The sequence below is a fragment of the Lynx rufus genome, unplaced genomic scaffold (assembly GCF_022079265.1).
Source record: "Lynx rufus isolate CCGP_SWC_20201006 ecotype Redwood Valley unplaced genomic scaffold, mLynRuf1.p SCAF_15, whole genome shotgun sequence".
Classification (NCBI taxonomy): Eukaryota; Metazoa; Chordata; class Mammalia; order Carnivora; family Felidae; genus Lynx; species Lynx rufus.
Window position 1 is genome coordinate 58,978,053 of NW_025814829.1, and position 14,027 is coordinate 58,992,079.

Genomic DNA, 14,027 nt, shown 5'->3' on the forward strand with positions numbered 1-14,027 from the left:
CCCACTGTTTGCAGAGCTGTAAAAACATTAAGTGACAGTGGAAACAATAGATAATAATAAAAGAGATGTTCCCCCAACAGTGAGATATCAATTGCCTGAGAGAAAATGCTATTAGATGGTATTTTCTGGGATTTGGGGGTCATAATGTCATTAGACATAAAGACAGAGGAGATGTTTGTTGTCCGTGGATGTCTCTGCTCAGGAAATAGATATCGTTGGTATCTATTCCTGGCTGCCTTGTCGGAGTCAGAGGAGGTGACTTTCTGGGTCAATAATGCCATTTAAGATGAACCCCCATGCCGACATACTCGAAGCTCTCAGCCGTTCCCATCAGCAGGGAAGTCAAAGGTCAATGGCTTACACATTGCGATTTGCAGTGTGGAACCAACCTTGGTTTAGAAGAGCCAGACATCTTCTGCCTTGTTTCCGTGGTCAAGATCATAACCAAATGTAAGATTTACTTTTTCTGAGGGGACACATATAGTGTTCCTCATACTGAGGTATCTGTGCAAAAATTTAAATGTGGCTGAAAGACATGAATCTCACCTAAGATTAACAGATACAGAGTCGGGGCGCCTGGGTGGCTCAGTCGGTTAAGCGTTCGACTTCGGCTCAGGTCATGATCTCATGGTTCGTGGGTTTGAACCCGCGTCGGGCTCTGTGCTGACAGCTCGGAACCTGGAGCCCGCTTCGGATTCTGTGTCTCCTTCTCTCTCTATTCCTCCCCTGTTCATGCTTTTTTAATTCAAAAAAAAATTAAATAAAAAAAAGATTGTAAAAAGCACCAACCTGGACCCATGAATGAGAACTGGGAACCTCAGGCAACTGAGGCCCCCACATGTGCAAGCACACACACACGTGTGCAAATGCACACACGTTTTGAAAGCAACAGATACTGTTACTTTCGTGAAATGGTCCAGTGTAACCGAGATAGAGCTAAAAGCAGGTTTTAATCAGAACTAAGAAGGGGCACCTGGGTGGCTCAGTCAGTTAAGCATCCGACTTCGGCCCAGGTCATGAGATCTCATGGTGTGTGAGTTCGAGCCCCGCGTCGGGCTCTGTGCTGACAGCTCAGAGCCTGGAGCCTGCTTCAGGTTCTGTGTCTCCCTCTCTCTCTGCCCCTTCCCTGCTCACACCCTGTCTCTCCCTGTGTCTCTCAAAAAATAAACATTAAAAAAAAAAGAGAGAGAACTAAACAACAAAATCCAGTGGTGAAAATCTAGTCCCCTCCACCCCCACCCTAAGTTCATGATTAGGACCCTCAGCAAGCATTCGGTTTGTTGCTTCTAGACGGTGACAGTGACATGTATGCTCCATGGTGACAATGAATCCCTGCCACCGGAACTTTAGGTTTTTACAAATGTGTTGGATGGATAGTTGGAGGTTTGGGAATCTGTGTTTTCACAGAAGATTCATGTACCTTTCATAGAATCATGAAAGAAAAGTTAATGCTGAACAGTCTGAAAAGCAGAGGTAAACCATATAGTCTTATAAAAATAAGGCTCCGTGGGGTGCCTGGGTGGCTCAGGCGGTTGAGCGTCCTAGACTCTTGATTTCAGCTCACGTCATGATCTCACAGTTGGTGAGATCCCACCTCAGGCTCTGTGCTGACAGCGTGGAGCCTGCTTGGGATTCTCTTTCTCCCTCTCTCTCTGTCCCTCCCCTGCTCCCACTGTCTCTCTCTCTCAAAATAAATAAACTTAAAAAAAAGTAAAAAACAAAAATAAGCCTCCTGATTCCAAATTATGCAGTGAAGAAAGATAAAGTTTCGGGGGTCCCCACTGTCTTGGGTATTTTCTCCTTCAGTGGATTGCAGGGGCCCCGAGAGCCGCGCTGAGACAGGCTCGGCCCTGAGGGGCAGCTGGTGGGGGAGGGGGGGTGACCTGAAGGCAGGGGCAGGATAGAAATCATCCCAGAGCAACATCTCCGGGCCCAGCCCTAGCTCCTGACTCACTCAATCTTTCCGACTCTCTCTTTCCTTGGGGGGAAACTGGTTACATTCTCTTAGATTGCAGTTTATTTAGGTGACGATCTCAGGACTGCAGTGAGGGCCGTGTGGGGACCCACGGAAGGTACAGCCCACCCTTCCTATCTGCCTAATGTGTCCCCATCGGCCCTGGGAGCTGCAGAGGTGGAGGCGGGGCTTAGAGAGGTGGAGGTGGGGCTGCAGAGGTGGAGGTGAGGCTTCCACAGCTGGAGGTGGAGCTTACAGAGCTGGAGGCGGGGCTGTAGAGGTGGAGGCGGGGCTTACAGAGGTGGAGCTGAGGCTGAAGAGGTGAAGGCGGGGCTTAGAGAGCTGGAGGTGTGGCTTATAGAGGTGGAGGTGGGGCTTACAGAACTGGAGGCGGGGCTGCAGAGGTGGCCAGAAAGGGCCGAGTTCTCCAGGAACCTCTGCTTGCCCTTTGGAGTAGCCAGTCTTCCAGGCAGATTTTTACAAAGAGAACAGGGCGTGTATTTATGACTGGGAGCAAAAAAGGTGGACCCTCCTAGACTCACTTTTGAATCGGGGGTCCGGGGAGCCCCCCACATTGGTAGGAGAGATGCTTGTCCTGAGATAAAGTTGGGTACCCTGGAGGAGAATGCCCCTGAGTGGGTGGCATGCCTCCAGGGGTGGGGGACAGCTCGGGAACGTGGGTGGGGGAGGTGTTAGCCTTATCACCAGACAATCATGGAGCGTAAACCCCCCCAGTCCTTAAGGACCATGGCTCCTGAGAACCGGCTCTGGGGTTCATCCCTCACGGCTGAGGGGATCCCCATGAGGCCCGAGGCGTGTGAGGAGGCCCTCTCATCCATGTTGGTGGGAGGCCGACGGGGGGCCCCCGCCTCACCCCCACCTCCGAGCCCCGGCCCGCGCCTGCTGCTCACCCCGCAGACACCAAGCAGGCGCACAGCGACCTTTGTTCCTTCCGGCCCCCCGAGGCCCTCTTTGACTTAAACATTTGGCTGATACCACATTTCGCAGGCTCCCCACTATCGAATCACCCACACACCCCTTTCCGTTGGAGGAAGAACACGTGTCTTTGGCCGACAGCAAGTTTTTCCAGAGAGCCTTCTTTACATCTCCCGAGGCCAATGACTAGGCCAAGTTGACTTCTCTGAATCTGCCTGGTGCTGAAGCTATTACGTAAACAACTCCTGCGGGTCTGTTTCCTCATCTGCGAAATGGGAATGATAGCCAAGCTGTCTACCTAACCCAATAATGATGGTTTCCGATGAGGCTCCTAGGAGAAGAGGTTTATCAAAGCCAGAGGGGTAGACAGATATCAGGGCATCCTTATTACTGATGATGTAATTGTCATAGATACGGGTCTTTCAACCTTCTCTGCTTGGTGGAGAGCCAATCCGGTGACTGGCTGTTGCCGTTTCACAGAGCCACAGACAGAATTTGAGTGGGAACAGCTCTCTCGTAGCCAAATTTCATCATCTTTCATTATTTTGTTTCTTCTGTAATGGAACAATCCACTTACAACTTACGGTATTGTCCTACGGGTAGTTGGCAGGCTTGAGGCAAAGTAAGTTCTTGGTACCAAGCATGAGGGAACCTCAGTAAGAAGAACTCCTGGCAACCATGTGTGTGAAAGATGATAGCTGATCTAACAAGGGGGCTCCCTCTCTCTCAGAATGCTCTAGAATGCATATGATTTTTTAAAGTTTAATTTTTGAGAGAGAGAGAGAGAGAGCAAGGGAGAGGCAGAGCGAGAGGGAAAGTCCGAAATCAACCGACTGAGCCGCCCAGGCGTCCCTAGAAAGGATATGATTTTAATTGTTAAATTAAAGCAGCCAGAGCTGCTTTTCCTAAGAACAAGTCTAGCTCCACCATTTTTCAGAATGGCAAAGATTTGGCTAAACAGAGATAATACAAGTTGCTTTAGGCCAGCTGCCTTATGGACTGTCTTTGTACAGTCTTACTGACTGCCAGTGGGTTTCCTTCAAGAAAAGGAAGGGAGGGAGAGAGGGAGGAAGGAAAGGGAAGGGAAGGGAAGAGAAGGGAACGGAAGGGAAGGGAGGGGGAGGGAGGGGGAGGGAAGGGGGGAGAGGAGGGAAGGGAAAGGGAGGGGGTAGGGGAAGGAAGGGAAGGGAAGGGAGGGAAAGGGAGTGGAGGGGGAAGGAAGGGAAGGGAAGGGAGGGAAAGGGAGGGGAGGGGGAAGGAAGGGAAGGGAAGGGAAAGGAAGGGAAAGGAGGGGAGGGGAGGGAAGGGAAAGGAAGGGAGGGGGAGGGGAGGGGAAGGAAGGGAGGGGGAGGGAAGGGAAAGGAAGGGAGGGGGAAGGGAGGGGAAGGAAGGGAGGGGGAGGGGAGGGGAAGGAAGGGAGGGGGAGGGAAGGGAGGGGAGGGGGAGGGAAAGGAAGGGAAAGGAAGAAGGGAAGGGAAGGGAAGGGAGCCTCGCACAGTAGCTATACATACTAAGTACCCAATACATGGTTGTTTCCATGAAGAGATGAGCAAATGAATCTGTAGACTCTAAAGGAGGCAGCTTTTCATCCCTAAACTAGCACACAGTGGAACCAAAACATTACACTTGGGTGCTGACAGGCAAGGGGGAAAATCCTGCCGTGTCCCAACAGTCCAACAAAATAGGAAAGCCATAACAGGAAGCAAGTCTTCTTACTTCAATGACTTAAGGAAAAAATATTTAATCAGATACATGTAGAGAATAAGTAGAAAATCAGAATCGCTCAGATTTACTCCACAAACATGTTTTAACCATCTCCGCGTGCCAGACACTGGGTTGATTTTCATGGACACAGTGGTGGGCACACCAGCCCCAGTCCCACCGTCCTAGGGTTTTGAGAAACCGTGATCTTTGGTTAAATGCATCATCGGAACCCAGGTAAAGACACTGAAGGAAGAGACCACCCTTCTGTAACAGCATCCACCAGAGGCTGGAAGGAGTCTGGAAGAACGCTTCTCTGAGGAAGTAGTTCTTGAGCTTGGATGTGAACAAAACGTAGAAACATTCCAGATCGAGCGCGAAGGCATGTGCGAAGACATTGTGGCAAGAGGAGCAGTGGGTATGTTTGAGGAGCTTAAGGAAGTCCAGAACCCTGTCTGGCAGAGAGTGAGGGGAGATAAGTTGGAACGACTGTAGCTATTTGTATATTATTTCTGAAAGCTTACAATCCCTGGAGAGGCTATTGGGCATAAACACCAATGAAAACATGAATTTACTGGTGGCCAGAGCCTAAAGGAGCAGGCATTTGGGGGGGACCCTTCTTCCCATTGTGAACAAGCAGAACAAAAACCGGAGAATGCTCGAGAGAAAGCACAAAGCGAGCTCAGCCAAGCTCTTAGAGGGGGAAGGGGATGCAATGGAAGGCATGGACTGCCCCCCACCCAGATCCTCACACTATGTCTGAAATCGGGGTGCTGGGAGGAAGGGCGGTGTGACCAGGGACCTGGACAATTTCAAGTTTATATAGCGTTTGGTTTCTTCAAAAAAAAATTTTTTTCTGGGGCGACTGGGTGACCCAGTTAAGCATCCAACTGAATTTCAGCTCGGGACATGATCTCACGGTTCGTGAATTCGAACCCCGAGTCGGGCTCTGCGCTGACAGTGCTGAGCCTGCTTGAGATTCTCCCTCTCCTTCTCTCTCTGCCCCTTCCCTGCTTGTGCTCACCCTCTCTCTCAAAATAAATAAAGACACTTAAAAAAAATTTTCTGAGATAAGTAAAATGCTAACATTCGTTGATCATGTTACTGGATCTACCTGTATGTGTTTTATTATTATTTGATGTTTTTTGTATCTGTTTAAAAATATTTTTAATTAGGAGGAAGGGAGGGAGGAAGAGAGAGAGTATAGGAGCGAAAGAGGGGCTAGGACTGGCCTGAGCGTCAGGGTCCTGTGCTCAGTTTCACATTGTCTTGGGCGAATCACTTCTGTGCTCCTGTTTTCCTTACGTAAGAAAAGGGGTTTTGAAGGGGAGGATCTTGGCGTTCCCTTCTAGCTCTAAGTCATTCTGTGTTTCTGATTTCTAAGAACAATCGATTATTGAATAATTCTACTTACAGGTTTGGGAATGGAGTGTCCCATGTCCACGAATCCCTACTTTTTTTTTTTTTGAAAAGAGAGATCCAATCTTGCCCGGCAAAGATGGCCAGCAGCTAGCTGTCTTTTAAGGAGGACGGTGCACTGAAGTTCATCTGTTTAGTGACATTCCTGAAAGCCGCGAGCCCACAGGATGCTTGCGTTCATCCCGGGCCAGACTCGGGGACCCAGAAGCACCTAGAAGCCTGTGCCTCTGTGTCAGGCCTCTCGCCATTCGCCGCCCACATCCTGGTGGCTTCTCTGTGGGTTTGTAGGGCACCTGCAAGGGCCTTTCTTACACAGGGAGGCAGAAGAGTTTCAGAAATGAAAAGGAAACACCGCAGGCAGAGATCAGGTGACAGCCGCGTTCGTGAGCCCACGGACGAACGTGGTAACACATTTGGCGGTGCATTCACTCACTGCTATCCTGACTGCCTTCAGATGTGCGCCGAACCAGCGTGTGTATGGTAGATTGTAGCTACCTCATGAAGCGAGATGGTGCTGTGGGTTCTGGGCATAGTTTTGGACGTGGTTGGGGACGGCGCCCTGGACCACGGGAGCTTCATAAGTGCTATTTAGTGGCGGCAGCTGGTCGAGCGGAGCCCTCGCCCCGCGGACAGGAGCAGAAGCCCAAGGACAGGTGACAGGCCCCCAGCATGGGCAGCAGCCCTTGCTGAGTGCACAGAATGTTCTCCAGGCCATGGGCTACTTTTGCCGCCTCCTTCCTGGGCCCTCTTACGTGGGTCAGGTTTCCTAACAGCCCGTTGAATGAATGAGAGTAAGAAAGTATGTGTTGGCAAAATTTCAGCTGCAAATGCCAAAGCTTTCCAAGTAAGAGCATGAATTTAAGCAAAGTTTCAAGTGAATGGACCTCAGAGTAATGGCTGTTCTGCTAATCATGAAAAGTACAAATGTTTTTATGTTCAAAGGTTAACAAATGGGACGCTTTCACTGGCCTCCTGGCCTGCTCAGTTACAAAGTGGAAACTGTTCCTGATCTTTGCTTTATTGTACTTGTATTTTCTAGGCAATTAGAAGGATTTTCCACTCAGCATTTAAGAGGCTTGAACTGGCTGCAGACTCTTTTTTTAAACTAAAGTTTCTTTCTTTCTTTCTCTCTTTCTTTCTTCCTTTCTTTATTCCTTCCTTCTTTCCTTCTTTCCTTTCCTTTCCTTTCCTCCTTTCCTTTCTTTTTCTTTCTTTTCTTTCTTTCTTTCTTTCTTTCTTCTTTCTTTCTTTCTTTCTTTCTTTCTTTCTTTTTGTTTTTCTTTCTTTCTTTATTCCTTCCTTTCCTTTCCTTTCCTTTCCTTTCCTTTTCTTTTCTCCTTTCTCTTTCTTTCTTTCTTTCTTTTTTTCTTTTTTGTTCCTTCCTTCTTTCCTTTCCTTTTCTTTTCTCCTTTCCTTTCTTTTACTTTCTTTCTTTTTCTTTCTTTCCTTCCTTTCTTTTTCTTTCTTTCCTTCCTTTCTTTTTTTTCTTTCCTTCCTTTCTTTTTCTTTCTTTTTTCTCTTTCTTTTCCTTTCTTTTTTCTCTTTCTTTCTTTTGTAAAACTAACATTTTTTTTCCCTTTTGTGCATGGGCTGAAGTTTTAAAGTAACAGGCTTTCCAAATAGCATGCTTAGGCTTTGCCCACATAATTATTACATTTGTCGTGGAATTAGCACTCCTTGAAAGTATATTTCTACATAAGATTCTCATTTTGCCCACAAGTATGGTTCTTCCTAGCGTATCCTGTGGGTTTTGGTAAAACAGACCCAGCCCCATCCAGCGGACCATTGCAAATAAAATGGAAGCCATTTATCTTAATGAATGAGTAGGAAAATCAAGTCTGTTGAAATGGTTGAAATCCTCCAAAAAGGGACCACTTGGTAATCCACGGGGGCTGTATCCGTTTCTCTGAGCTTCTCTTGGTGCTGTTTGCTGACTGCTCCCCGAAACCACAACAAGTGTTTTAATTAACTCCTCACTTTGTTAGCAGGCTCACCTCTCCTTTAATGATGTCTTTGCCCCACCCGTCTGTCGGCGGCGTCTGGGCCAGCAGTTGATGTTTCTGCTCTGGTCTTGGGCCGCAAACCGTGGTAATGGCTCAGGCTTTCCTCTCCAAATGGACAGGAAACACAGGCATAATCAAAACTCAACAGTGTCAGGGGGGTGATTTTATTCCATTATTTTTAATGAAAATGAGGAGGTGCCCCGGGGCTAAAATGCTAGAAAATAGCCTCTGAGAGGCCCTGAGCCCCCACAGTGCCCCCTCCCCACCTGCCCTGGGGCCCGCTTGCCCCAGCAGAGAGGGATGCCGTCAGCGGTGCTGGGGAAGTGCAATGAGCCACAGGTATTGAGCTCAGTGTCTGTTTTCCTTGTCAGATCTCCCAGCTGATGACGGAGACGGGCCGGGAGGGCCTGACCGAGGCGGCGCTGAATCGCTACAATGCAGACAAGCCTTCGGCCTGCGGCGTCCCGGCCTCACAGGGCTCCTGCGTGGCCAGCGAGACCTCCACAGGCACCTCGGTGGCCGCTTCCTTCTTCGCCAGGTAAGAGGGGCGTCCCAGAGCCTCGGTTCTTTCGGACGAGCCCGCCTGGTTAGCCTCTCGCGTGCGCCGCATTAGCTAAAGCACCAGGAAGAGTCTGGGGCCGCTCTTGGACTTGACTCTTTCCGCCAGGGCTTCTCAACCTCAGACTGCTGACGGGTTGGGCCAGACAGCTCTGTGGTGGGGGACCGTCCTCTGCGTCACAGGGTTCTTAGCAGCGTCCTTGGCCCCTGCTCACGAGATTCCTAAAGCATCGTCCCCAGTTGTGACAACCAGAAAGGTCTCCAGACCTTACCATGTGTGCCCTGGGTCGAGAGCCACCGCCATAAGAATACGTGGCTCTAAGGCTGTCCTCCTGGGACGAGGACTTTTGTGGGCACAGCCCTGTGGTTGGTGTTTCCAGATTTACATCCTCGTCACAGAAAACAAACTGCTTCAAAATTAACTATTAAAGAGATAGGTTTTTTTTTTTTTTTTTTTTTTTTGTATGTGGATAGTTACCATATACTATCCGGCTAATCTTAGAGACTTTAGAGACATGAGAAACAAAAACCGAAAGGCATTTCAACAATGTTTTCTGCCTAATTTTAGCAGTGGAGCAGAGACAGGGCAGGAGACAAAAAGACAGCTGAGCAGAAGGCACTTTTGGGATCGTCTAATTCAGTCCCCTTGTTTTATGAAGGAGGAAACTGAGGACCAAGAAAGTCAAAGTATGAGTTAATTTATAGCAAAGCCAGAAATGGAAACCAGATTCCTCTGCTTTATTTATTTATTTTTATTTTTATTTTTTTTTTTTGGTTTCCTCTGTGATTCATTATTCGATCCTTGGAACTTCACTTTAGAAAACTTCTTCTAAGATTCGCGAGCTCCTGGGCGAGCAGGAGGTAGGACACATGACCGCGGATCGGAAATCAGAAGACGCCTGCGGTTCGAGTTACGGGTCTGCCTCAGTTTCCTCCTCTATGAAACGAGGATAGCACCTCAAGATTTCCCTGGAGGCTCAGATCAATCATTGTAAATTATGAAGTGCTGTATAAATGGTGATTCAGTGTGGATTCAGCTAGTATGTCGGGAAGAAGGAGTACCGTGTGGTTCTTCTTGCCATCCTTGTGCATGGTAATGTCCAAAGCACCAACATGAGGAAGGGACTGTGATTAGGACAGGAGCAATCAGAGGAGGAACAGAGGCTGGTGTCCTGTGTTAAAAACAACTACAGGGGCTCCTGGGTGGCTCCGTCGGTTGAGCGTCTGACTTCGGCTCAGGTCACGATCTCGCGGGTCGTGAGTTCGAGCCCCGCGTCGGGCTCTGTGCTGACAGCTCGGAGCCTGCTTCAGGTTTTATGTCTGCCTCTCCCCTGCTCCCGCTCTGTCTCTCCCTTTCTCAAAACGAAATAAACATGAACAAATTTTTTTAAAACTACAATAAAGGCAGCGCATAGGCTTGTCAGAACACCGGCCCTGAGATTCTCATTGTAGGTCGGTGCTGTGTTTATTGTCCTGTGCACAGTGGGGCCGACCTGAGTGTATGGGAAGTAACAGGAAATACAGTAGTCTCCTCTTAGCCACGGGGGGTACACTCCAAGGCCCCCAGTGCATGCCTGCAGCTGTGGATAGTACCGAACCCTACGTGTGCACTGTTTTCTCCCATACGGACCTGCCCGTGAGGAAGTTCAGTTAATAAATGAGGCACAGCAGGAGGTTAGCTGCGATAACTAGCAATAAAATAGAACAGTTATCACCACGTACTGTAGAAAAGTTAGGTGAATGTGGTCTCTGTCTCAAAATATCTTCCTGTCCTGCACGCACCCTTCTTTCGTGACGTCACATGGTTAAAATGCCCTCCGTGGTGAGGCGACGTGAGGCGAGGACGCGGAGTTGCGACGTGGCGTTAGGCTGCTGTTGACCTCTGACGCTGTGTCTGAACGAGGATCGTCTGCTTCCTGCTTGAGGTCAACCACGGATACCTGAAACCGTGGCGAGCAAAACCGCGGACAAGGTGGTCTACCGCGTGCACGTGCTGGCCGCCTGACCACGGGCGCTATTGTGTTAGTTCCATCTGTACGTGCCTTTCTATGTCGTCTGGGATCATTGAGCCAACTAACCGGGGGGCCGTGTCTCTGCCATTCAGGAAGGGAAGAAAGGGATGGAACGGAACGCGCGGACATGCTCCAAGCGCAGAGGATCCCAGGACCTAGGTGGGTTAGGAGAGCATGTCCAGAGGCGGGTGACGAGAGTACTGAGGAACTAGGGAAGCCATGTCACGGCAGGGCTAGTCTGGAGAAGATGGCCCTCGGCTGTCTCTTGGGCCGTCGTGTGAGAGAAGGATTTGGTGGGTTCTATAAAACACCCAAGCGTGTGGGCAAAGGCTGAATAAAACCTGACGCTGGAGCTCAGCTCCGACACCCTCCGGCTCGGCTCTCCCAGGTCAGAATGAAAGACAATTGGCACACCATTCGAACTGCCCTGGGACAGATTGAGATCCCCGTCACTGAGGGAAATCAAACTTACCTTGGGTGACTGGCTTTGATGCTGAGGAGAACATTCACTGCTCAGATGTGGGTTGACCTCCTGTGCACCTTCCTGACCTGAAATACTCTGAATGTGAGAAGCCTCAGCTCAGGCTCCACCCAGAGACCTTTACAGGTCACTCGCAGAAAACACCAGAAGCAGGAAGGGATGGGAGGTTAGGCCCCCTGATGGCCAGTGTTTAGGGCGAACGAGTGTCTCCCGCAGCAAGGAACCCAGCAGTGCTTTGGAGCAGGGAAAGCGTGTGGACACGAGACAGGCTGGGATGGCCCAGGGTCCGAATGGAAACACGGGGGTGAACCCAGACTGGAGGGGCCTGTCGATGGTGGTGGCGGGAGCCCCGGGTGATGTTAGCGATAAACAAACGCTGGACTGAGTTCAGATTGCAAGAGCTTGTGGTGGGAGCTTTCAAAGAGCTGGAAAGGATCCGTAGGGCTGCCTAAATCCTCATTATTACTTTCTTTGTGGTGAAGGCCGATAGCACTAGGAGCTTAATGGTTTAAGGCATTCAAAGTACACGGTTTGCGTTTAAAGGGTTTACAGTGTATGGTGGGGGGGGGATGTAACGTGAAAGAGACTAGTGTTTCACACACACACGTGCACATGTGCACACACACGCACATGCACGTGTTCCCCTCACGCCCTTTCCCTGTTTGCCCTGTCGGTCTCCTCCACGACAGCTGGGAGTTCACACGTCCCAAAGAGGGAGGCGGTTCATATGCTGCCTCCCTGTCACTGATGGGAACCTCAAAGCAGAAGATCGAGTGACTTTCTCAAGGCCCAGAATAGGAAGGGACAGAACCGGGCACGTACCTCGCCTCTGCGGATCCCCCGAGGGTCTGCATCGAACCACCCCCGCTTATGTCGTCAGACAGCCGACCGAGTTCAGTGCTTTTCTGCCTCAGATAAAGTAAAGCTGGGTAAGGCGACAGTACAGGTGGCCTCCGGTAGGGGTGAACTCTTTTGTTGAGGGTTGTAGACATCGACTTTTGTGATCTCAGCCTTTCTCTGTCAACATTTACTTTCTAGAGCTCTGCGGAAAGGTCGGGTGGACTTTACTGCATTTCTGATACAACGTCTATAAGATAAGAATTCCAGTTCTGAATAAGCAAGGATACCTTTGGCCGGAGCAACTCCAGGCGTGCGGTCTGCGGGGCCGTTCCCGGTCTGTGACGGGCGTAGAGGTTGAGAGGAAGCATTTAGAAACTTCTGTCAGCCGGTTCACAAGAGTAATTTTATGTCCATTAGGATCTGGGAATAACGAAGTGGAGCTTGTATTTTGAATGTAATGAAAATTAAAGAGGGGCGCCTGGGGGGGCTCCGTCGGTTAAGCGTCTGACTTCAGCTCAGGTCATGATCTCGTCGTGGTTTGTGAGTTCGAGCCCCGCGCCGGGCTCTGTGCTGACAGCTCAGAGCCTGGAGCCTGCTTCGGATTCTGTGTCTCCCTCGCTCTCTGCCCCTCCCTGCTCATGTTTTCTCTCTTTGTCAAAAATAAGTAAACATTAAAAAAATTTTTAAAAATCAAAGAAAAAGTGATTCCTCACCACAGATAGTTTGAGAGGCGCCTGCTTTAGAAAATGATGATGCCCGGAGCGTTTTGTCCTTTCATCCTTATCTTCCCAGAATTTCTTTATTTCTTGAAATAGCAGCATCGTGGTAGACTGTCTGTGCTTTAGAATTTCTGTGCCCTGGTTTTTGAAAAACATTTTTTTGGGGGGAAAAATAGTAACCTCATACTAAAAACATAAATAGTCGTAGTAACCAAAGAAAGACGGGCACAATTCTCATCAAGTTGGGTGGCTGTTGTGTGTGGACTTTGAACTTCACAAACGAGGGAATCTTCCTGCTCCCACAGTGCTGGGAAATGGCAGAGTAGGGTGTGATTACGTTTTTTGCATTTGTTGGCTGTTCACTTTGGGTGAAGATTCACTTAATTATGTACGGAACGTGAAACCCAGGAAGACCTCCTGGGTGGATCCCCAGCATTGCAGGCTGAGCCCAAGGAATCTCTGTTTTTATTTGAAGAGCAGCGACCAAATTCTGGATTATGCGTCCGATTGCCTTGGATCCTGGTAAATCAGACGAATCTTTCAGCTGACCTCAAGTCTTCACGTTGATGTTCTTTCCCAAATAACCTTGAATGACCATTTAAAATCGTGTTGTTGTTTTTATCCGTGAAGGAAATGAGCATCTGGAGGAGTCTCCTCTCCGTTCAGAGCAAGTGTTTGAAAACGGTGAAAACTACCAGCTGTCACGTGAGCTTTGCAAAGGCAGGTTCCGGTCCCGCAGAACTGGTGCCGCCATATCTGGGCGCTTGGGGGGCATGTGTCTTGAGTGTCATGTCTTACTATTGCCTCTTTTGTTTACAGCTCTCGTATTGAGTTCACAACCTTTGGAAGACCATGACTTCTTATTACAGTCAAATCAGACTTCTTAGTATGATTATATAGAGGCCATCTTTGATTATCAATATATATTTTTTTAATTTTCCCTATTTTCGTAGCGGAAATGTGAACGTCTCCAAATCTGTTGGCGCAGGTTTGATTCCCTCTGGTTACTCAGCGTCTCCAAACCCTTTAGGGTGCATCCGTTTGCTCACTCTTGGGTCCCTCCCATTCATTAATGCTTCTCCCTCCCCCTCTCTGCCTCTGATTTTCCAGTAATGGGGTAATTTTGAACTCATTGATTCTCTTCTTGAAGACTCTGACCTTGAAGCAGTTTTCTGCTGTTGATTAAAAGTGCGTCTGTCCTGGGTTTGGAATATTCTGGGGACATTTTGGTGTTCTCTGCAATATCGGGGTGCCCTCACATACATTTTGTGGGATCCATTTGCTCTGCTTTCTCTTCCTCTCTTGCCTTGTTCCTCATTTCCTTCCGTCATTCGTTCGTCAGGGATGTTATTATATTTCTGTCCAGCTCGGCCTGTCATGCGATTTCTTTCATCTTTGCGTATA

General features: G+C 49.1%; 1 protein-coding gene across 1 annotated transcript in view; it reads left to right on the forward strand.

Moving 5' to 3' along the window:
- Positions 1-14,027, forward strand: part of KIF26B (kinesin family member 26B) — a 468,028-nt gene that overhangs the window by 211,688 nt on the left and 242,313 nt on the right. Inside the window, 1 exon segment of the mRNA XM_047077348.1 lies at positions 8,385-8,551. Within this exon segment, the coding sequence (XP_046933304.1) occupies positions 8,385-8,551 (167 nt within the window).